The sequence below is a fragment of the Engraulis encrasicolus genome, chromosome 16 (assembly GCF_034702125.1).
Source record: "Engraulis encrasicolus isolate BLACKSEA-1 chromosome 16, IST_EnEncr_1.0, whole genome shotgun sequence".
NCBI lineage: Eukaryota > Metazoa > Chordata > Actinopteri > Clupeiformes > Engraulidae > Engraulis > Engraulis encrasicolus.
In genome coordinates, this window is record NC_085872.1 from 1,555,983 (window position 1) to 1,580,421 (window position 24,439).

The 24,439-nt window shown below is 41.9% G+C and overlaps 1 protein-coding gene across 2 annotated transcripts in view; it reads left to right on the forward strand.

The window, feature by feature from the left end:
• The window catches only part of arhgap10 (Rho GTPase activating protein 10), a 47,656-nt gene extending 25,181 nt beyond the window's left edge, over window positions 1-22,475 (forward strand). For both annotated transcript variants that reach the window (XM_063218221.1, XM_063218222.1), the window contains 8 exons: window positions 631-689; window positions 5,696-5,801; window positions 8,172-8,331; window positions 10,594-10,732; window positions 14,730-14,895; window positions 18,420-18,536; window positions 20,348-20,439; window positions 21,271-22,475. In XM_063218221.1, coding sequence (XP_063074291.1) covers window positions 631-689; window positions 5,696-5,801; window positions 8,172-8,331; window positions 10,594-10,732; window positions 14,730-14,895; window positions 18,420-18,536; window positions 20,348-20,439; window positions 21,271-21,359 — 928 coding nt within the window. In that variant the 3' untranslated portion in view covers window positions 21,360-22,475. The remainder of the gene's footprint in view (window positions 1-630; window positions 690-5,695; window positions 5,802-8,171; window positions 8,332-10,593; window positions 10,733-14,729; window positions 14,896-18,419; window positions 18,537-20,347; window positions 20,440-21,270) is intronic.
• The last annotated feature ends 1,964 nt before the right edge of the window (window positions 22,476-24,439 follow it).

The following is a 24,439-nucleotide window of genomic DNA, read 5'->3' on the forward strand; positions in this document are numbered from 1 at the left end:
GGTGAGGCTAAGTACTAGATCAGGGGTGGGGAACCGTTATCATTTGAGGAGCACTCTAAATTTTAGTCCTCCAAGGGCTGTACTATGAACACAAACCAGGATTTCCCCTTGCACTTAAGGCCTACAGGGGTTACACAATGAAACTGAATCTGTCATTTTAGTGTGGAAAGTTTCATGGATAAGATAGACCACCCTGGACCCTCCACGGGGTCAGTGTACACGGCCAAACACCCAAACAGACAGACATAGGTTCCCCACCCCTGGACTAGATGTTTGATTGATGTCTCTCCTGATGAGCGTTATTTGCGGATAAGCTGGATCCACTGGATCCAGGATGGCATAAAATACACAGCAGCCTGGCTTAAGAAACCAAACACTGGGTAGGCAGTTAGATGTCTGTGAGCAACATAAACATGGTTTTATATTTAATGGTAGTCTATTTTCAAGGAATAATACTGAACTATGTTCTTTTCTGATCTGAGACGAGTGTATGCCTACCCCAGTCTCTGTGCATGCCCTCAGTCACTCTGGTTGGCGGTGTTACTTTTTGTATCAGTTCCTGTTCCTATTACTATTTGATCTCAGTTTTGCATAGTTTCACACCCCAGTGCTATCTTCCTTGTGTTTTAGGAGTCTGCCTGAGCCTCTGATGACTTACGGGTTGTATAAGGAGTTCATCATACCTGCCAGTAAGTACTATGTCTGTAGTGCAGTCTGAAGGCTAAACTAAGGTTTGTGTTGCACTCTACTTGGTTCTACGGTGGTTTTCAAAGTGGGGGATGGGGACCCCTGTGGGGGCCGCAAGGGGATGCCAGGGGGCCACGGCAGGTAATGAATATACCCTAAAATAAACCAAAATATAAGATGAACAATATTGACATAAGTTATGCATAATAATATTCTGTTCCATGTCAAAAAAGTACTACCACTATTGCTATTTATGTGTCCCAGTAGGGCACTGCCTCACACACCTAGACTACTGTATGGTAGCCGTAAGCCTTGTGTACACCAAGCGCGACCTACGCTACCTGTGTGACGGAAGGCATTATTTCTCTATGGAGGGAAGGCAAATAAAGCTACCAGAGCAAATTCGCCACGAGCAAAGAGAAATGAGCGACCAGAGCGAATTTTAAAGTTTGAAGTCAAGCTAATCTCATGGTTACGGCGGAGCATTAGGCTCAATAGGAGAAATATATTTTGCAAATCTCTGAGAAAGGAACTCGGAATTTTTGAGAAAAAAGTCAACATTTTCGAAAAATAAAGTCAAAAGTTTTGAGAAAAAAGTTGAACATTTAAAAGTCAAAACTTTCGAGAAATAAAGTCGAACGTTTTGAGATGCAAAGTCAAACGTTTTGACATACAAAGTCGAAAATTTCGTGAAAAAAAGTCAGAAATATGAAGAAGGCGGTCCTCGGAAGTGACATTAGGCTTGTTCGTGACGAAGCAGTGCTGCTTTTGCTAAGCAGCGAGCATGCGCACTTTGCCAGTTTGATGCATTCTGGTTAGAATTTTCCAACCACAATGCATCAAACTGGCAAAGTGCGCATGCTCGCTGCTTAGCAAAAACAGCACTGCTTCGTCACGAACGAGCCTATTCACTGGCGGTCATTGGACATGAATGAGACCAGTAAGTCAGATTGCGTGGGGCAGACGCAGATACATTCGTCTCGCATTGTCCTCGGCGGTTCAGCAGGACACCGGAGTCATGGCTGTGGCAGGTGTACAAGTTTATGCCACATTATGTGATAGTCAGGTATATGTGTCGAGAGGGACTGTGGTTGGTAATGCAACAGTGTTGCCGCGGATGTTGTCCGGCTCTTAGCCCCAAGTATTCGGCTAGTGTAGCTAGTTGCTCATGCTTTGTGGTTAGCTTATTAGGGGCCAAGCAGCGAAGCTGGCGAAGGCCCCTAGTGTATTAGTTCCCTCATTGACTCCAGTCAAAATTCTTCTCCCTCTGCAAGTCTATGGCAGCCCATAGAACCGTACGTAGGAAAGTTGTGAAAATTGGCACACATATTCGAGGCAACATCAACATTACCCGCAGCAATTTATAGGTCCCCAGCCCCAACGCTCTAGCGCCACCAGCAGGTCAAAGTTGCAGGTACATTTCTGCTTGTAACTTTTGAACCGCTGGTCTAATTTTCAAAAATTTGGTATCCCTGGAATCCTTGGCCCAGGACAAATCCGAGAACTAGTGATGATATTGTACCCTGCGTGTATAGTTTTCCCGCAATTTTGAATTTTGTAAAATTTTGCACTTTTTGATCAATTCACCCGAAACTTGGTACATAGTATCTCTGGACTGAGCTACACATGGGGTCTCAAGGAATATTGGATATCTTTTATCGTTTAGCCGTGACAGCCAATCAAAATTGTCGTAAAAGTGGCAAAACAGGAAGTGAGGTCATATCTCAGTAACCGTTCGTCGAATTAGGCTAGGATTCTTTACACACACAGAAGTCTGTCCCATGACCCACCACAAAAAAAATCAAATCCCCAGCTCAAACTCTGTAGCGCCACCAGCAGGTCAAATGTTTAGCTACATTTTTGCCTGTATCTTTTGAACCGTACTCCCATTTTTCAAAATATTTGTACACAGGTCATCTTCACACTATGTTGCACTCAGGTATGGATTTTCGTAACGATTGAAAAAACTATCAGCTCACAGCAGCCATTCAAAATTGTGGAAAGAATGGAGGGATTTTTCTCATCTCTCTGTCCCCTTTGCCAACGGCACCTGCGCACGTTCACTGACACCATTCTCAGCGGGGGGCCTCTGGACACACAAGAGACGAGAGCTTAGGTGTGTGCGTAGTTCTGCTATTGCTCTAGTGTCAACCAAAGCCCCACTGCCCCAGCCCCTGCACATACCCCCCCACCCCCCACCCCACACACACAGACAGAGGGAGGGGGAGAGGGAGAGAGAGGGAAGGAGGGAGGGAGAGAGAGAGAGAGAGAAGGAGGGAGGGAGGGAGGGAGGGAGGGGGAGAGAGAGAGAGAGAGAGAGAGAGAGAGAGAGAGAGAGAGAGAAGAGAGAGAGAGAGAGAGAGAGAAGAGAGAGAGAGAGAGAGAGAGAGAGAGAGAGAGGGAGAGAGAGACCATTGTTGTTCTCTCGGTTCCTCTGTCTCTCTCTCACACACACACACACACACACACACACACACACACACACACACACACACACACACACACACACACACACACACACACACACACACACACACACACACGTTACTTCTATGTACACCAAATTCCTCAGACCAGTCTCTCTAAAGACTGGCCAACATTTACATTGCAGCCTATAGGATTCTTATGTTTAGGATTTCAAAGACCATATCTATTTTCAGTAGGCTCCTCCTGATTCTTTTCCATAATATTGTATGTCATATAAACAATTTACTAAATAGAATGATCACAGAGGATTATAATTGCTGTCCAAAAAGCAAGCCTCTCAAGTATAGAAATTACTTGCTGATATTTTATAGACTAATTTGAGAGGGAATGGAAATGTGTTACTCAATATAAATCAAGGGCAGCACAGGCCCTGCCGTGGCCAACCGGTAGGGCACTCGTCTATCATGCGGCTGACCCGGGTTTGATTCCCAGCCCAGGTCCTTTGCGGACCCTCCCCGTCTCTCTCCCCATTTTCCCCTCCAAGGAATGCACCCCAACATTGGCGAGATTTGGGCCAAAGGGGGCGCTACAGTTCCTTCTGTTGCCGTGGCAACTTTGCCAAGTTTACTGCTTGGCCCCGCATTGCTGCTTGCAGCTATATTTAGAACTAGCCCTTGAATGTGAGCTTCGCTGAGTTCAACCAGACAACACCTGTTAGCAACCGCACCCCCTCTCGACACATACTACCTGAATATCACATCATGCAGCATAAACTATAGCATCTGCAGCCATGGATCCCCGGTGTCCTGCCGAACCGTCAAGAAGAGTGTGGGTCATGTGAATGTGTGACTTGACTTGACTTCATGTTGCTGCTCTTGGAACAATCTGCCCAACCACATCCAGAATAGGCTACCCCTTCACTGGCCATGTTTAAGCAACATCTCTCACATCTCTTCCTCCTGGAGGCTTATGGCTACGTTCCACAAGCACATTCACTTGCACCAGAGATTTTATTAGGGAAGAGCAGGAAGAACTTTGCTTGCGCTCACGCACTGACGCGCACACACACTCTTAGCTACACGATAGCCTACCCTGTGAAGCGACCTTGGGTGTTTTGAAAGGCGCTATATAAAACGAAAGTATTATTATTATTATTGTTATTATTATTATTGACTTGACTTCACTCCTCCCAGTCCCAGCCACTCTCACTGGTCTCAGCCATGAGTCCACCGCCAGTGAAAGTCACTTCCATGGAGGACCGCCTTCTTCATATTTCTGACTTTTTTTCTCTCGAAATTTTCGACTTTGTATGTCAAAACTTTTGACTTTGCATCTCAAAACTTTCGACTTTATTTTTCGAAAGTTTCGACTTTTAAATTTTCAACTTTTTTCTCAAAACTTTTGACTTTATTTCTTGAAAATGTTGACTTTTTTCTTAAAAAATTCTGAGTTCCTTTCTCAGAGATTTGCAAAATATGTATCTCCTATTGAGCCTAATGCTCTTCCGTACATGGTAATGACCTATGAAGAAAAAACAATTGGAACGTTCATATCCTCGAATGTCCCAGGCTGTCAAGCCAGAGCCGTTATGTGATTAGCTAAACCAAACTTGTCAATGTCGGGTCCAGAGCGAATAAAGCGAATTCGTGGCGAAACGTCTTCAACCACCTCAGCTACTGTACCTGGATCGCGTAGGTCGTGCTTGGTGTACACAAGGCATTAGCCTTTATGTTTATGTGCTGCCTGCTGCTGATTTGAAAAGGGTAGGCTGATGGAGGATATACTGGGATTGTCTTATCATTTTCTTCACATGTGTATATGTTTTGGCCTTCTTGTAATACTTGAATGGGTTTAGGGATTCACCAACTCCATCGAGTTGTGAAAGTGTTTTGAAAGAAGAATTGTGAAAAATAGCGTGTCCCATATCAGTGGGGGCTTGGCTGGAATCTGTTGGTATATGGGGGGCCATGCCATGGCAAAGTTTGGGATGCCCTGCTCTACTGTACTTCCGTAAGGCAATTCCAGCCCAAATGTGTTTTCTGTCATTGTCCCTCAGTGGTGAAATAAGATGCGTGCTAAAAGAGTATGGTCATCCCTCTCAAAATCCATGAAAGTTGTGAAGATTTATCTCTTCCGAGAGTGCTGCTGCATACCAAAACTAACTCTACTCATCCGTAAATCTGTATAATCCAGCGCATTAACTGTGTCCTACTTGCATGCTTTGTATGTCCCTCACAAGTTTTCTTTTACCACACTTTGTTTAGCTCTACTACTTGTTTACTACTTTACTCTGACCGTACTTCCCTCACACTCTGTATTTCCTATGTCCATGTCCCCTTTGTGAGTCACTTTGGATAAAAGAGCATGCTAAATGTAATAAATGCCTTTGGTCCAGATGACATTGACTTTATTCACTAAACCAAAATGATTTAGGCCCGTTCAAGGATACCTTTGGCAGTTGGGATAAATGTGTAGGCCTTATTTATACTTTCGAGTCCATACGGTGTCAAAATTCACGGCTAAAGGTACAATCATGATCTAATCCAAGAGATTGCCTTTGTCTGTGCTTACCTTGTCTTAGAGTCTGGTAGCCCAGAGGCCCGTCTGCAGGCCATCCACTGTTTGGTGCACAAACTGCCAGAGAAGAATAAACTGGTACTGGGACTACTGATGAAGCACCTATCAACGTGAGTACCATCATACAGCTGTTAAAGTTCTACTGCACGGTTGTCCCAGTCTTTATTTTTTTCCTTTTTATCCGTCATCACGTCCTTACAAACGGCATTTTATGTATTTCTGTGCTGGCCCTAAACTCTGGAACAAACTCCCGCTTCCACCGCGCCAATGCAGTTCCCTCTCCTCCTTCAAATCCATGCTGCAATCTCACATTTTCTGCTTTACTTTCCCTTCACAACATTTAATCAAATTAAGTATATAGTAATTATTTTTTTTATTGAGTTTTATCTGCCACTGGTTTTATTTCTATGTCATAATGCTATACCTTTTACATGTACTGCTGACTTTTATTTGCTGTTACACTTTTTAACTTGCATTGATGACTTTTGTTCTTTCTACTGTTTGGCTTGTTTTATTTCCACAGTTTTACTACTTATCTTACCGCTGTTTTAACATGCTACTATTTTAACATCCTGTACTATAAATTGTCCTTGGGTACCTTGAAAGGCAATACAAATAAAATGTATTAACTAACTTATGGGTCAAAAACTAACCCATAGAGATTTATCAAAGGATTGAATTGCACTATGATGCTACAAATGCCTAGCCTGGTTCTTACCGATGGTGCATGTGTGTACACAAACTACCGTCTGGTAGCACTGCCGTTAACATGCTCTTCTCGAGTCAGAAAATAAATGGTGCATTTATTGCAACTCACCATCAACAAAATCCTCCAAAAAAGACTCAATATAGTCTATAATCTGTCCTGTGACTCATCAATGCGAGCTGCCGTTGATATTTAAGCAATAAATGCTCAGTTTATTTTGTACTCGAGAAGAGCATGTTAATGGCAGCGTTACCAGACGGTAGTGTGTGTAGCTCCGTTCCACCAGGGGGCTCTGGAGCTACACACACACGCACCGTCGGTGAGAACCAGGCTAACAAATGCCTTCCCAAAAGCAATGTGCAAATTTAATCAAACTTAACACCTCTCATTTGACAATACTGAACATGCGCCAGTTAAATGTTGCAAACAATATAATAGATGATAACACTTAAAATCTCCACCCCAGCCTCAGGAAGAAAGCTGTATGTCTAAAACCAATTTGGTCCTAGTAAGTTATTACAGTGCAGCACAGTACAGTTAACACGGGTAGATGTAAACCCTTGTGATGTTGGTTAGAAGTATTTACCCCATCTAATCTCAGAAAATAGAGAGGTTATATACATTCAGGCCATTTGGGAGGCTGCATCAATCCCTGGAAGGAGGAGGTAGGCTGCAAGCTGTCCACTGTGACAGACAGACAGTCGATGCAAAGGAGAGAGATGCACGGAGGAAGATGTGAATGCAGGGATGATGCACAGATGCAGAGGCAGAGAGACACGGACTGGTTGACTGACTGAAGGAAACTGAGCTTCCTGTTTTGTAACCTCTCTGTCCTCCCCATGGACATCTGTCGCTGAGGGGGCGTGCTGTTGCTGGGTGACGTGGGGTAGCCTTCAGATAAAGTCAGCTCCATCTTTGAGAGCAAGAGAGTATGTGAGAGTGTGTGGGAGAGGGTGAGCTGGAGAAAGTAATGGAATATGTGAGCGGGAATGCAGAAGAAAATGCAGAAGAGAGTACACTAATCAAAACTTGCTTATGAAACTAATTAGAAAAAATCTAAATAAAGCACCTAAGGACGATACAGCTTTGAATGTGCTAATCACAGAGACCAGAAATGGTTATAGCAATAACATAAAGCCAATGCCTGTTTTCAGTCTTCAATTGTCTCTGACAGGCTGACAGACAATATACTGTAAGTCATTTCGTGTGTCAGGCTTGGTCTGTCTAAGATGGGTTTTCTGGTAATAAGCTTAAAAAATAAAAAGCCTGTGTAAAATGTTTACTTTAATCCAATATGGCGGTCATATGTGTAAGCGGACACAGGTTTTGGAAGTTGAATTTATGGTTCGTGGCGCAAAGTGCAAAGAGGTCACCAACTTTTTGCAATGGCCAAACTTCATGTGACCCTCAGATTAGCCCAAGGACAGTATGCAGAGAGCTTCATGGAATGGGTTTCCATGACCCAGCAGCTACATCCAAGCTATCCATCAACATGTATAATGCAAAGCGTTGTGCAGTGCAGTGGTGTAGAGCACGCCACCATTGGACTCTGGAGTGATGAATCACGCTTTTCCATCTGGCAATCTGATAACAAGTCTGTCTTCTGAGGTTGCCAGGAGAACGTTATATTTCAAGTTCTCTGTACATTCATGTTCCAGGACTCAGGTCATTCAAACCCTTTCACTCATTTATACCCTGCTGATCTCTTAACTGATGCCCGGTGTCTCAGCTGCTCTCTTGACTTTTCCTCGTCTTATCTTGCCTGTTTTTCTAGTGTTGCAGCTCACAGTAAACAGAACCTGATGACCGTGGCAAATCTCGGTGTGGTCTTTGGCCCTACACTCATGCGCCCACAGGAGGAAACTGTGGCTGCCATCATGGATCTTAAATTTCAAAACATTGTTGTGGAGATCCTCATTGAGCAGCATGAAAAGGTGAGGACATTTTTTTTAATATCAGTGCAACTCTTGTTTTAAAGGTACATTGTGTAAGATTTTTAGTTGTTTATTTTCAGAGTTCATGCTACCCATTCACTAATGTTAAATTTTTCATGAATACTTACCACCACCATCAAATTCTAAGTATTCATTATGACTGGAAAAATTGCACTTTTCATACGTGAAAAGGGGGATCTTCTCCATGGTCCGCCATTTTGAATTTCCAGAAATAGCCATTTTTAGCTGCAAAAATTACTGTACTTGGGCCATACTAGAAAACATTAGTTTATTACTTAGTGAACTTTCATGAAAAGATCAAATTTGGCAATAGGCAACCCAGGGTCTTTCTCAAATGCAAGGCCAGTGTCCTTCCAAGTGTATCAGCCTAATTAGTCACGCCCAGTGATTGGATACTTTTTGGTGAGCTCTACAGAATATCCAATCACTGGGTATGACTAATAAAGGGTATCCAATCACTGGGCGTGACTAATTAGGCTGATACACTTGGAAGGACACTGGCCTAGCATTTGAGAAAGACCCCCAGTTTCAATGAGCAGCATAGTTGCAGTACCTTTTTTGGCCATTTCCTGCACAGTGTACCTTTAAGTTATGTGCTATGAGGATTAGTGTCCAGTAGGGGGAGCTCTGTGTTTTCCTACCAAGTCATTACCAAATGAGAGTATTCCAACTAGTCTAGCTCTCAAGTCAAAGACCAGGATGGAATCAGAGTTGTTTGACCGAGGTGAAACCCATGCAGGGATTTACAGCGGTAAACAGTGGCTTTGTTTATATCCCTTAGGTTTGACTGAAGAATGTAGAGGTGACAGAGGGATGGACACTGTTAAAATGAACACTGTGATGTTCCAGTGTGTATTGTGTTCTGTAGCATGTTTGACATAAAAAAAAAATTATGTGTCAAAGTGTGTGTGTGTGGGGGGGGGGGGGGGTGTATTCTGTAGACTTTGTTTCAAACAGCAACATAAACCACTTGTAAGGTAACCAAGAAGGTCTTTCATACTTAAAAAAACAGCCTTGGATTAACCATGGATATAAATGCCATACTACAGTTTGTTGAAGGAGACAACACAAGTGAGGTCTTTTTTTAATTTTACAAATGAGTTTGTCCCACTGGCATTTTTTTTCAATTACATGTTAAGGAAACCCTTTTTTAATCCTCTAAAATGTCACCAGCAGCATGGATGAGTCAGATTAACTCGTAATCTGCCAACTGTTCTGTCTGCATTTCATAACGTTGACAATGCCTTTTTACTGCATGGTAATTCAGACATTCCTAGAATGAAAGCACTCTAATTGAATAGGAAGGTAGGTGGCTCTGTTTACAGATATCGCTTTTATAACAGTGTGTCTAGACTTCCAATGCATGATAGCTCACATTTGGACCCAGTTATCTGCTGTCTACCAGACAAATGATCCAAATGAACTAAAAACAATATCTGTAAGCTGTATACGATATCCATATATTCATAAACCTGGTACAGTGGGCGCCTGGACCTGTGAATAGAAGCAGTAAGGATGGAAGTACGAGGTAGACAGAGATTTAATATTCTGTGTTGTTACAGTACAGTGAGACTGAGGAGGAGAGGTGCAGTCTGAGATTCAGAGCAATGACTTGGCAGTCTGTGGCTGCTCTATCTGTCCAACTTTCTCAGACTCTTTCTGTTGAGGCTCTCTCTCTCTCTCATTCTCTCTCTCTCTCTCTCTCTCTCTCTCTCTCTCTCTCTCTCTCATTCTCTCTCTCTCTCTCACACACACTCACTCACTCAGTCTCTCTCTCTCTCTCGCACGCGCGCGCGCACACACACACACACACACACACACACACACACACACACACACACACACACACACACACACACACACACACACACACACACACACACACACACACAGACACACACTGGCTTCTTGTCTGACTCTCTATGCTGTTGATAGCCCTAGATGCTGTGAACAGACAGCTCTCTGCATTCTGATCCATCTGTGCTAAAGAAAGATGGAGCAGAAGAAGAATGGAATGAAAGTGGGGGAAAGAACGATTTTGGGAATGTGTGTGAGGGTAGGGATAAATCATGTGTAGGGTAAAGAAATAAAGTGATATAGATGAAATAGGTTAGAGGAAATATGCATTGTGGTAAAAACAAAAGCAAACAAAAGGCTCGGGATATCCAAACGTCAAAGCCAAATCGAAATATATTCCGACTGCAATACTCATTTACTCAATACACCTTTTTTCCCCTCCAGATCTTTGGTGATACTCCTGGTGAATGTACGGCAGCAGCAGCTGCAGCCTTCTCTGCCCCCACCCGTCAGTCCAAAAAGCTAGGTCGCCAGAACAGACCTCTTGCTGTGTACAATCCACAGGTGCTTGACATCCAGACAGGTATGACTCTGCTACATTGTTCTGAACGAGCAAACATAGTCTATACAGGCATCTGTTCATGTGAGATAACTCACTTCATAAATTTTTTTTACTGGTGTATCCCGTCAACCCATCCCGTCCTCTCTCTCTCTCTCTCTCTCTCTCTCTCTCTCTCTCTCTCTCTCTCTCTCTCTCACACACACTCTCACACACACTCACACTCACACACACACACACACACACACACACACACACACACACACACACACACACACACACACACACACACGTTAATCAGTGTTGCCAAAGCTGAGCATAAGTGGCTTTCACCGCGCTCAGAACTTAAGGAGCAAGTGATATGTTAGGTTTTCCAGTCAGTTCAATGGCGGATTCTAAGCTAACAGATTCCGTCCATGCCTCAAGATTTTAAGGATGTAAAATGTGAATTACATACACTTACATTTACCTTTTAGCAGATTTTACCTTTACCTTTAGAGACTTACAAATGAGGACATACACAGCAACATATGCAATTTTGAATAGATAGGTTTCCATTGTACTTTTGAGATGTTTTTGAGACTTTTGAGTCCCGTGAGTGTATTTCAGATGAAAGGAGTTCCATCATGTAGGAGACACATAGCGGAAAGACCTGGCTCTCATTGTGGTCAGTAATATCTTTGGTTGCACCAGTAATACTACATTTGATGAGCATAAAGAGCTTGATGGTGTGTAGCTCTGTAAAATATCTGTAATACATGGTGGAACAAGGCTTTCAATTTCAAGAGGAGTGTTTTGAAGTCAATCCTTCAAGATTTTGGAAGCCAGTGTGCTTGACACAGCAGATGTGTTATTGGGAAGATTTTGTACTGGTGAAGATTTTGGAGGAGTTGAAGTGAGATTGTTTGGAATAGCTGACAGAATTGCATTTCAGTGGTACAAGATTTGACTTAACTCAAGTACTTTCAGTTGAGTGTTTTGTCAGCGCAGGGTGCAGTCTGGAGATTTTCCTCAGCTGGAAAATTGGAGTTCAATAAACAGCACTGATTTTTACTGAATTTCACTCCAACTGTAACTGTGGTATACTATTCTCACCTCGGGTTGAGCGGTATCGCAATTATGATATGAATAATAAACAATATAAATGTTTTACCATAAAGGAGGCAAATTTGATAGGCTTGCATTGAGCCTATCAAATGCCTCAATAAAGTTCATTTGCCCAACATTTTGATAATACATGCAACAGCCAATCTGAACTAAACAGCACCGCATGTAAACTATGGCTGCATGATATTTGGAAAAAAAATCAATATTCGATAACATGATGGACTACTGCGATAATGATATTAAAGAATCTAGTGGGGTTTTTTCACTTCTCTTGCTTTTCCAATGGCATTAAAATGTGTTTCACAAACCATTAGGCCTATCTGCAATGTGAACTTAAACTTACAACCTTTTTACTTGTAGTCACTATTTTGTGAACTTTAAAAAAAACAAATTCAAACTCTGACAGTTACTCTGATATTCCCATGCATCCCTGAAAGGGGCCATATTATGCTCTTCCAGGTTTATTTATCATTTTTTGTGTTACACGGCAGCACGGTATGTAAATGGTTGGTTAGTCCATGGCAGCAGATGACGTGGCTAAGTGGAAGTATGTAGAGGAGAAAGAGGACATGGCCCAGGAATGAACCTTGTGGAACTCCGTGTGAGATAGGGGCGGGAGAGTATTTGTTGTGGTTAATGTAGTGGGATCTGTCAGAGAGGTCAGAGAACCAGCAGAGGACGGTCTTGGTGATGCCAATGGATTTCAGACGGTTGAGGAGAATAGCATGGTTGACTGTATCAAAGGCAGCACTGAGGTTGAGGAGGATGGTGAGGGTTCCAGTCAGATGAAAGGAGACCGTTGATTACCTTGATGAGATCTGTTTTGGTGCTGTGTTGAGTTCTGAAGCTGGATTGGAATGTTTCATTTAGGTCGTTGGTGAGGAGATGATGATTAAGTTGTGTTGCGACAGCTCTTTCCAGTAATTTTGAGATGGATCTGAAGTTTGGTCATTTGGGTAGATGCCAAGTTTTTTAAGGAGAGGAGTGATGGCTGCGTGTGTAAGTTGTGAGGAGACTTTGTTGATGGTGTCTGTGATGAGTGGAGCCAGTGGGGGTGACGCAGGCTTTGACGAGAACAGATGGTATGGGATCCAGGGGGAAGGTGGATGTCCTCATGGTGGTTACATCTGAAAAGTATTTTTTTATTACGTTGGCCTGGTTATTATCAGTGGTGGACAAAGTAAAAGTAAAAGTAAAAAAAAAGAAACACGGTTTTCTTCCAACACGGGTAACTTATCTGAGTAGAAAGTAGACCAATGTACTAGTCTTACGATAAGCTGATTCTGCACAGGTTGGATTGAGTTTGTGGTGGGTCCTTGTTAGGTTTTTATTGTTTTTCAGTAATAACACAGTTTATCTCAATAGGTAGAGACAATGGAATAAAGGGTGTAACAGCTATGCAATATCATGTGCTACTGTCGTAATTACACCAGTAATCTCAGTTTCAATGCTCACATCAAAAACATGACTAAATCAGCTTTTTTCACATATGAACATTAGTTAAGATGATTTTTTAAACCTAAGCAGGATTTGGAGAAATTAATCCATGCTTTTATTACCTGTAGAGTTAACTATTGCAATACCCGCCGCGTTAGGTCTTTCGTGTTAACGCGATAACTTTTGACCAGATGGATGGATTTTCCCCACATTCGGCGTGTTCATGCTCAAGGGTAGGTACATGAACTGATTAGATTTTGGAGGCCAACACTTTCAGAGTTCAAGATGACCGATTTTTTGTTTAGCCCATAACTTCTGGCCGGATGGATGGATTTGTCCAAGATTCCGTGTGATTGATAAGGCTCTAGGGTAGGTTTATGAACTGATAGATTTTGGAGGCCAAAACGTTCAAAATGGCTGAATTCAAGATGGCCGAATTTTTGTTTGGCTCATACCTTCCTACCGGATAGATGGATTTGTCCCAGATTCGTTGTGTTGATGCTCTAGTGCAGTCGTTCCCAACCTATGGGTCGGGACCCCCCTTATGGGTCGCCAAAGATCCACAGGGGGTCGCGGAGCCCTCTTGATTTTGAGGGGTTTCGTTTTAAATATATATAGCCCATGTTGAATAAAAGACAAAGCATTTAACTAATAAATGCATAGACGCAACAAATTGTAAGTGCTACATTAAACATTTATTCTATATTTGACCGAAGACAAATTGAGGAATAAAATAACTAAAATAAGTTTTCGCAGGAAACGGAGGGCATCTTGTGACTCCGTCTCGTGCGGGCGCTCGCATGGTTGGGTCACCAAAGCTTACAATAGTAAAAACATGGGTCCCTTAAGAAAAAGGTTGGGAACCACTGCTCTAGGGCAGGTTTATGAACTGATTCGATTTTTGGAGGCCAACACTTTGTTGAGCTTTGTTTTCACAATAGTCCTTTGGTTTTAAACCTATGCATGGCACTGATCTATGTATAGATATTAAATATATTTCTTTTATAGTTTGCATTTAATATGTAAGTTTATAAATAGGTGAATAGGAGTGGTAAGAATAATGGGGGACTGGAAGCGTCACATTTCGGGGATATACCTTACCAGTCGGAGGCGACTGCATAGGCCTAGTTTTCATCTGTCTTTGGTCAAAATCAGTTATCTACTCTCCATAACACTTTCTACTTTCTGTAATATTGTCCTTCTCTCATCTCTTTCTTTTCTCATGAGCACATTGAATGAGTTATGTATAGTGCTATACAAATCCTATTGCTATTGCTATTACTATGGCTTGTCCCTAAAAAAAGGACACCACAAGATTTAAAATCTCATTAAAATCTGTCAATCGGACCCCAAAGTGTCTGATTTCACATGTAATGACCCAACAATAGGGAATTCATTGGGTTGAGCCTTAGTTTAGCCTTGCAATGTGATACTCTTATTGGTGTCTAACCTGAGCTTTTCCCATCTGTGTGTGAAGTGTCTGTGGAAAGTGAAAGTGTCAGCCCAGCACTTGATGAGACATCTCTAGGCAGCAACGAGTCAGTGTCCTCGCACTCCTCAAACACCTCTTACCCGGAGACCCCCCCACAGAAGACTGAAAGACCCCATGACAAAAATCTGACATCTTGTGAAGACTCCTCAGGGTAAGATGATATTTGTTATGTTTATGATTCTGTTTTAATATTTCAGCTGATAATGTGCATTAAAAATGTGATACTGTATCTACAGTTCTCAAATTAAACAGTATATCTGAAGCTAAAATCATTTCTGGCTAGAGCAGAGCTCATCTCAGGGCAACTGTTTTTTTTGTATATTTCACTGATTTGTTTTAATTCTCAATGTAATTGTTTTGTTCTGTTAAGACATATTACTGCGCAAAACTGCTCCTCCACTTTTTTTTTTGCTTTCTCCCTCATATTATTTGTCTTAGCTGCCTTCTCATTCAGTCTCATCATTCTCTCTGTCTGTCACCGTCTCTGTCCATCTGTCTGTTGGTCTACTCTTCTGCCTCAGTCCTTAAGAGTGACTTCCAGCTGCAGTGCTTGTGTTGAATGCTGATGGTGCAGGAGAAATTTGGTCCTTGTACTGCCATACTACAACAGGCACCTTGGAATGAACTTATTCTCCTCCTCTCTCGCTGTCGTGCTGTCTCTTTCTCCCGATCTGTCTGCCTCTCACAGTCACACACTCTTTCACTAGCCACACACTGTCATGCAGGAGATATTGAAAAGTTAGAGAGACAAAATGAAAGCTCCAAAACTTTAACTTTGGAAAAAGTCATTCTTTTGGACACAGGCCAATTGTAGTTATGGCAGTTTCTTAACAGTATATCCAGGGGCTTGACTCCTCCAGCCAACTAACATTATGTAACTACCGTTGAGTCTCCTCATTTTGCTGGAGGAGAGAAGGGGATCGTCGCCATGCTGCACTATAAATCTGACTTCTCATTTGCAGGCAGGACAGGTGGCTGTGCAGTTGGCCGTGTAAATGTTGTCGACATGGCACCATGTTTATCTTGTTTACTCTTGCTGTGGCTGCTGTCCTTTAGGGAAGGCCTTCCTAGTTTTGTGTCAGCAGGTGTTGTGGTACTTGTGTTGCCTTCTAATACTTTCTCAGTGCTTACTATGATGTTCCAGGGTCCTATGTAGCTGTGGCCAGCCCTAGAACACAATAAACAACTCTGCCTGCCTGCTCCTGTGAAGGTTTCTGACTGAAGGGTATTTTTGTGCGTTATATTCAAGGTCACTTAGTCACTAGTCACTGGCACCTAGGAAGGCTGTAGTGAAACATTTTAAAGAATAGGTGTATAATCTTTCAGGATTCTTTATTTATGAGGTCATTGTTGAATTGTATTGTATTTCCAGGATTACTGGTATTTGAGACTAGTTTATCTAGCAGACCTCTTTACTGGCATGTTAGCCTCCATTTCCTTCGTGATCCATGAAGTGTCTCTAGTCTAGTCTTTTTCTTCACTTCATATCTCTAGTCTACAGTACTTTTAGTGGTGACAATTTGTTAATATATTTACTAAATCATTTGAGATTATATGAACATTTACATTGAATAAAGGCCCAAATGTAAACCAAAAGGCAATTTGTTACAGTGGTTTGTGTCATATGGTGACACATTTATGCTCCTAAATTAGTGCAAATGTGTTAAGTATTTATTTAGAATTTAGTATTTGTCTAGGCTTGCCCATTGATTCTTTGCGTTGGTACATCCAAAGGCAAAACGTGCAAACATCCTTGACAGCAACATACTGTAGATGCGTACACACAGTTGAGATGGTAACTCAATAACAAAGTTAGAACTGTAGCACCACATAGAATCACATTTTATTTAGTGCCTTTGTGAACACAAAGGATATTGAAATGTTCCCACTCGTCACACCCCTCTTCACATGCACTTCCTCATGACCGCTTCATGTTTCAACTGGATCTCTCACCAGTCACGTTGGTGATTAATTAATTAATTTTATTTGATCGATCTTACTCAATTAATTGTCATGGATAAAAAAAACATACCTGAGCTAGATAATTTTCTTTTCTTGGTTGCCATGGTAGGTAAGGTATAGGGAAAGTGCTTTGCTTTCAGATTTTCAAATGAATACATGACTGTCTCTCTGTCTTTTTCAGGTAGTATATGTGCAAGGTCTCAATCTATGAGAGAGAGAGAGAGAGAGAGAGAGAGAGAGAGAGAGAGAGAGAGAGAGAGAGAGAGAGAGAGAGAGAGAGAGAGAGAGAGAGAGAGAGAGAGAGAGAGAGAGAGAGAGAGAGAGAGAGAGAGAGAGAGAGAGAGAGAGAGAGAGAGAGAGAGAGAGAGAGAGAGAGAGAGAGAGAGACAGCAGGCCTGTGTCATAGGGTTAATGTGAGTCTGTGCTGCACTGCAGTGAGCTAGAGACTCCTGCTGCTACTGCTCACCAACTGCAGAACCATTAATCACCCACACTCATCTACTGTCCCAGCCGTCTTGACGCTGAATCCCTCTGACTTTTCCCCTGTCTTTTGCTTTTCCTTGCTCTCTATTTAGTCTTTTTCCTCACTCTTGTTTCTTTTGTTTCCTTCTCTCAACTGGCTGGCTTCTCCTCTACCCACCTCTCTTAACTCAGCCTTTCCTTATTTGTCTGCCTTGCTGTGTCTTTGCTCCATCACCCACTTTTTTTTTTTTTGCACCGTCTGGCTGAATATGCTCTCTATTGTTACGGATGGGCATACATGTGTGTGCATGTATGTGTGCGTACATGTCAGTCTACTGTGTTTCCACAAAAACGCTGCAAAATCTGTTAATCTACAATCAGATCAGAGCACATTACCTGAGCTGTGCTGCAGTATAGACCATCATGTCCTATTTTAAGTCGTCTTTTTTATCAGAGAATCTCACTGAAAAAAACATTGGCTGCTGTGCTTGGTGTAGGAGCTATTGTTTGAACACATGAGACGAGACTTGCATAATACCTTTTAGCAATGTTAATTCCTGTTCTCACCTCATGTTTCAGATTTAATCCATATTTCGCCTTGCAAATCATTTGCAACTCACCTCCATGTTTCATCTATTTGTTCAATAATAGGACACCATCTTATTCTGACTGCAGTTTATGCTGGTATTATGTGGTCCTCTGGTTGGTGTATTTCTAGCTGCAATGAGGGCATAAGCGAGAGAGACAGACAGAGACAGAGGTGCAGGGGAGAAGGAAATATAGCTAGGAGGAGAGACTAGTGCTGTCAGAGTAGTCAGTGAAGGCATGTTAATGTTTGCTGAGTACTTGGTTTCTGTACATTTCCACTGTAACTCCAGTAGCACGAGTCATTTTAAGAAGGTGCAGTCCTAATCCAGACACGTTTGCAAACATATTCTCAACAAATGATAAACACAGTGCCAGGATTACCATCTCTCACACCTATTTTTTTCTACTCACACAGATCTTTCTTTTTACAATTTTAGAATTCAATTCACTTGACCTTGTTTATACACTTGTATATAGAATTGTTTTTTTTTCCACCCCTGACAGCTGTTTGTTTGTTGTTTGTTATCTTGTATACTGTATGTTGATAAGTTTATGAAATATGTTTGATCAGCCACTAATATTTTGACACACTAACTGAGACGCATACAGTGTATTGGTAAGACTATTTTGTCAGGCTGTGAAAGTTTTGTGTCATGTGTGTAGGATGTGCTCTGCCACGGCTTCGTGGATGAACTGTGATACACCTCCCTCGGATACGACCCAGGCCTCCTCCACCAAAGCCCCAAGGGCAGTTACGGATGGTGAGCCAGCAGAGGAAAGGTAAGTCTCACATGAGCTCATCTCTGCCAGCGCTCCTCATTCCATTGTCCACACCTTACATTAACACTAGCAGAATATACTCTATACTGTATTTTTTACTGTATATACTGTAGATTTTGTATGCCCTGATTTTCTTCTTTAACGGGACCTCTGAATGAACCCTATCCATATCATCTATACCTTCCATATAGCATCCAAATTATCACATTGATCATGTATTTGTTAATCAGGGTTCCCACTGGTCATGGAATTCTTGGAATATCATGGGAATTCAATAGAGGTTTTTCCAGTCATGGAAAGTCATGGAATTTAAATTAAAATCTTAGCTCACCCACACCTTCGAAACTGTTTGCATTTGTTTTCAACTTCTAGCCTCGTTTCATGTATTCACTTCGTACTTTTCTGTTTTCAACTCCTAACCTTGTTTTACATTGTCCGGTCCCACACTGTTTGTTTTTCTGTATCTTTTATTCTGTCTGTTGTAATGTAAATATGTGCTGCTGCTACTGCCTTGGCCAGGGCTCATTTGAAAAAGAGACATTAATGTGATTTCAGTTCCCTTTATTAAGAAAGGTGAAAAAAAAAAAATGAATTAAAACTGAAACTGAAACGGAAGAAACTGAATTTAAAAAGCAGAAAAGTTAAAAGTATAGTGGGTGGAAAGTGAGGTGACCCTTAACTGTTGACCAATAGTGTATGACACTTCTGACTGTACACTGTACATGGATAAGACAATCCGTCATGAATTCCCATCAGATAACATGCTGAAGTGTACACATTGATGCAGCTACTTTGACTGGAATTTCTTATTGAGAGAGCAGTGTGAGTGCACAAATTTCGTAGACCCATCATTGGAAAAAGCTGGAATAGAGCTTTCCAATGGTTTCATGTCCAGTATACCAAAGTAATGTCTATATAAATATTGCATTCCTTTGTATTAATTGTGTGGCACAGGTTGCTTTGCTTTCACTCACATGATAGGAAATGTTAAGGTAAACTGGGGTATAAAGCCAAATAAATTTACGTAAGGGTTAACGTTCGGCGAGAAGGTCGCTACCGTGGAATAGCAGCACGACAGAGAGAATCTTTAGACCCCGACGCGGAGCGGAGGGGTCTTGTTCTCTCTGAAGTGCTGCTATTCCACAAAGCGACCGACTCGCCGAAAGTTAACCCGCTTATTATATGGATATACTTAAATGATTCACACATGGCGGGGACATTTCTTTAGGCCTATTTAATGTTAAGATTGTTGCTGCGCAAAACAAAACAGTGCCGTTGTGGAACACCGCTAGGCAACAGCTAGGTAGCCAGGAGGACAACAGGTGTTGTCTATCACAGCAGCTGATTAGAGTCTTGTTGAAAAGTCGCTTTAGCAGTGAAAAGTCTTGTTGCCATTGACGGCGGTCTGTTATAGACCAACCCGTCCGTTATCGAAAAATAACAGACGTGCGAACGTTGGGGAGCCCCGTTGAAATGAATGGAGCATTCGACCGATGACGTCACACCATATAATAATAATCGATATTGCAGACAGGTTAGTTAACCATGGCTAGATGGCAGCTAAAAATAACAATAGGCTCACATAGATTGGCTGGCATGCATATTTAGATTGAACATGATTATCTACCGTCACAATACCATGTCTGCAGGTGTAGTATACAGCACTCTGTGTGACACATGTCACACACACACACACACACACACACACACACACACACACACACACACACACACACACACACACACACACACACACACACTGAGCTATAAGGCGGAGTTTCTACCCCTCACTGATTGTCTCCATTTCTCAGTGTCAGCCTGCGGAAGGCCAAGGCCGTCTACCCCTGTGAGGCGGAGCATGACTCGGAGCTCTCCTTCCAGGCTGGAGCAATCTTCCATGATGGTGAGTGTCAGCCCTCTGTCATTACTCCGCCTCCTGAGCCCAGCCCATAACAGCGCCACACAGCACAAGATAAGGGCTGAACGGTACAGCACATTCGTTCATTAGATTCCACAGAGTAGGGAACAAATAGGTCAGAATGGACATTCATTAGACATGGAAGCACTACAAAAGAGAAGGACAATTGAAAGAAAACCCAAAGAGCAATCCAGGGGTAAGAGAAGAAAGTTGTAATCAGAGACAGAAACAAAGACAGTGACTAGTCGGAAAATCAAAATCAAATCAAAAGGATGAAATGATAAGGGTGAATAGCGCTAATCTTGCTTTTTTTGTTCCAACTTAATGCAATGACATTAAATTGCATTGATTCAAAAAAGTAAATGGTTTTGTCTGATTTTTCCCCTCTATCCCACCGCCTGATAAAACTAATAGGCAAATATTGTGCGTGTTTCCTTGCTCATCACTTCTGATGGCTAGCCTCACAGTTTGTTCCCAACTCTGAGTGGTTGCTGTCATTGCTAACATTGAACCATTCAACTGCAAAATCACTTTAACACCGATCAGTCTTAGCTACATGTCATAGGGGGAAAAGAGTTTTAATCAGTTGGACCCTGACAAAGGCTGTTTGATGAAGACTAGACTGATTGCTTGCAGTATAAAAATAAATGAATAAATAACAAATAGCCAGGCATGCATTTCTAAAACAACATCCAACTCTTTGGCAATGCAGGATTAAATACATAAGTGCTGTTATTCATTTATTTTGTTCTTTCTTTTTATGACAGTTTTTTATGTCAGTCATTCTGAATTGTATGCATGTCACCTGTCTTGCAGTGGGCCCGTCCCGAGAGCCCGGATGGCTGGAAGGAGTTCTGGAGGGGAAGAAGGGTCTCATCCCTGAAAACTATGTGGAGATGTTGTAACGCATTCACACACACACACACACACACACACACACACACACACACACACACACACACACACACACACACACACACACACACACACACACACACACACACACACACACACACACACACACGGCACTCCTTTTATGCATGGTATCCATGGTCACAGTGAGATTTTTTTTCTTGCTTCATGTACTTTATTAAAAACCCATCTGTCTGTTCTTCATGAAGAGACAAAAATGTGCATTTCAATTGGACACAGATTGACTTGATGAGAGAAGGAGTGAAGAAGAGACAGCATGTGTGGCTGCTAACGTCACTGGGAGAGAGGTGAAAACAGCACGCTGATGGAAACCCCAGACATGACTGTGTGTTTGGGAGCTGCCCACAGACATTCTGGGCTCCTGGAATGCAATATTTCCTTTGATTCCCAGCCTTATTATCTATATTTTATTTCATAATATCCGTAAGGAAATTCTGCACGAGTGTTTTTTTATTATTTTATTTGTACAATGCATGCAGATTTTACAACTATACTTCTTATATTCTGGTGTTTTTAAAGGATAAAGGTCTATTTTGTTTTGCTTGATTTTTCAATTTTGTCTTGTTACCTTAAAAATATTTCACTCCAGCAAAAATGTATTTTAATTTCCTCCAAGTTGCCAGTGTCCATCCACATTTGACGCCGTCCAAAGGTTTTGGGCAGAGCAAGTATTTTAATGATGTATATAAGTGATTTACTTTAAAAGGCAAAAATATATATTATATAATGACCTGTGCACTACATCCAAATGCACCACTACATTACACTACACGTCTGAAATGCTATCTCTTTGTTGTGGGGGGGAAAAAAGGATTTCCAGGTGCACTTTTATGGTTGGGTCCAATGAAGATCTCCACTGCTGTGGGGATCAGTGACTTTAACCACTGTCCAAATCTTCACCTATCTTGTTACCTCTTTTCATTACCTTGAAAGCCTTTTCTTTTTATGATCTTCGTCTTCATGCAATGTTTGCTTGCTAATTTAAGACAGAGGTTGATCATGTTTGTTTGGTCTTGGAGTGCATTTCACTTTTATATTATGGGATATCCTGATCAAGGTTAAACCAATAAAATGTTTTATTAATCACAGTATGTTGTCTCTCACGTTATTTTACCCTAAACGTTTCTGAGAAAATATTCTGCGGACAAATGTAAGAAAAGTTGAAAGGAGAGCCTCCTGTAACAACAGCTGTAAAATGAACATTGCATTTGATAAAAAGAACTCCATGTCATCAGTAAAACATGGTGGTGGGAGTTAAATGGTTTGGGGCTGTTTTGCTGCCTCAGAACATGGATGACCAGCTATGATTGAAGTAAGCATGAATACAGGTCTTTACAAGCAAATCCTGAAGGATAATGTCCAGCCATCCATTTATAACAATTCATTTGTGTTCATGCAGGGGAATCCTCCACTGATTCTTAATCAATTATGAAAAGAGGAGTTGGCAAAAATTCATCCACAGCGATGTGCAAGACTGCTCGTCAGTTCTTGACACTTTACTAAATTTGTTGCGGCTGAGGTTCAGGGGGCAATTACTTTTTCCACACAGGGTGATGCAGGTTTTTTTGGCATTCTTAACAAATGAAATAATCACTGAAACACTGCATTTTATGTTTGCTTGGGTCATCCTTGTTTAATGTTTACATTTGTTTGGTGATCTGAAAGTGTTAAGTGTGCCAAATAAGCAAAAAAGAAAAAAATCAGTAAGGGGGCAACATACGCACGGCACTGTATGTTAACTGAAAGTACCACTACTTTGCTAGTGGTTATAGTCCCACCGTCATGCTAGAGCAGTGATTCCCAACCTTTTGTGTCTCATGTACCCCCCAAGCCATTTCATTGTACCATGAGTATCCCCTGACTCATATTTTACATTGCTTTTTCTATTCCAGTGTGACTTTGCTCCATGTATTTGTTCAAATTAAATTTTCCCAAGTACCCCCTGCAGTATGCTCGCGTACCCCTAGTGGTACACGTACCCCTGGTTGGGAAACACTGTGCTAGAGTCTGCCATCGTAATGGGCTATAAATAGTGTCCGGTCAAATGTTCTTGCTGTGTAGTGGTTTCACAATAAATATATTGTTTAGCACAATACTGAACAACTTTGTACAGGAAATGACGCAAAAGGGAATTCTGCTAAGTGTTTAGTGATCCAAAGTCGTTGGTAGGGGGCCCCCTTAGTGGTGAGGCACAGGGTTTTTGGCCCCCATGCCACACCCCCTTCTCCGCCCGAGATGTGTGTACTTGGGCATATTACATTACATTACATTACATTTAGCTGATGCTTTTAACCAAAGCAACTTACAAGGAGGACATTCAAGCAAGAGTGAGGGGTCAGTAGAATACAGCAGTGGACAAGTAATGTAGAACCGATAGAGAGCAGAGAAATAATGGAGGACTTATGAAATGTAGTGCAAGTTAGTACCCATGATTAGAGGTGAGTAGAGGCTCTCTCGGAAGAGAATCTAGGGTGACGAAAAATGGTTGTGACATGCGCCCTTTTGGGTTGGGTGAACACCAGACGCGCCGCCGCCGCATTCTGGACCATTCGCAAGGGTCTCATTGCACAGGCTGGAAGACCAATCAAGAGGGAGTTGCAGTAGTCAAGGCAAAAGATGACCATGGCCTATACTAGAAGCTAAGTGGCATATTGAGTCAGGTACAGATTTTTTTTTTTTAATGTACAGTGAGAAGCAGCATGATCGGGCAACAGAGGCTATGTGGTGAGAGAATGATGGATAGTCATCAATCATGACACCCATATTCAGACAGCTCAAGAAGAATAGTATGATATACAAAACTTAAAAATGAACACATGCACACACCTCATAGCGTAAAATAGGCCCAGCATTTCTTCCATAACCAGACTACCCAGATGTATTGAGAGGGGCTTACACAAAATATTGGGCACTAACACACAAAACACTCTCTCTCTCTCTCTCTCTCTCTTTATCTATCCCTCCATCTCTCGCTCGCTTGTCTCTTTATTGCTTCTCTCTCTCTCTCTCTCTCTCTCTGCTGTCTCTCTCTCACCCTCTCTCTCTCTCTCTC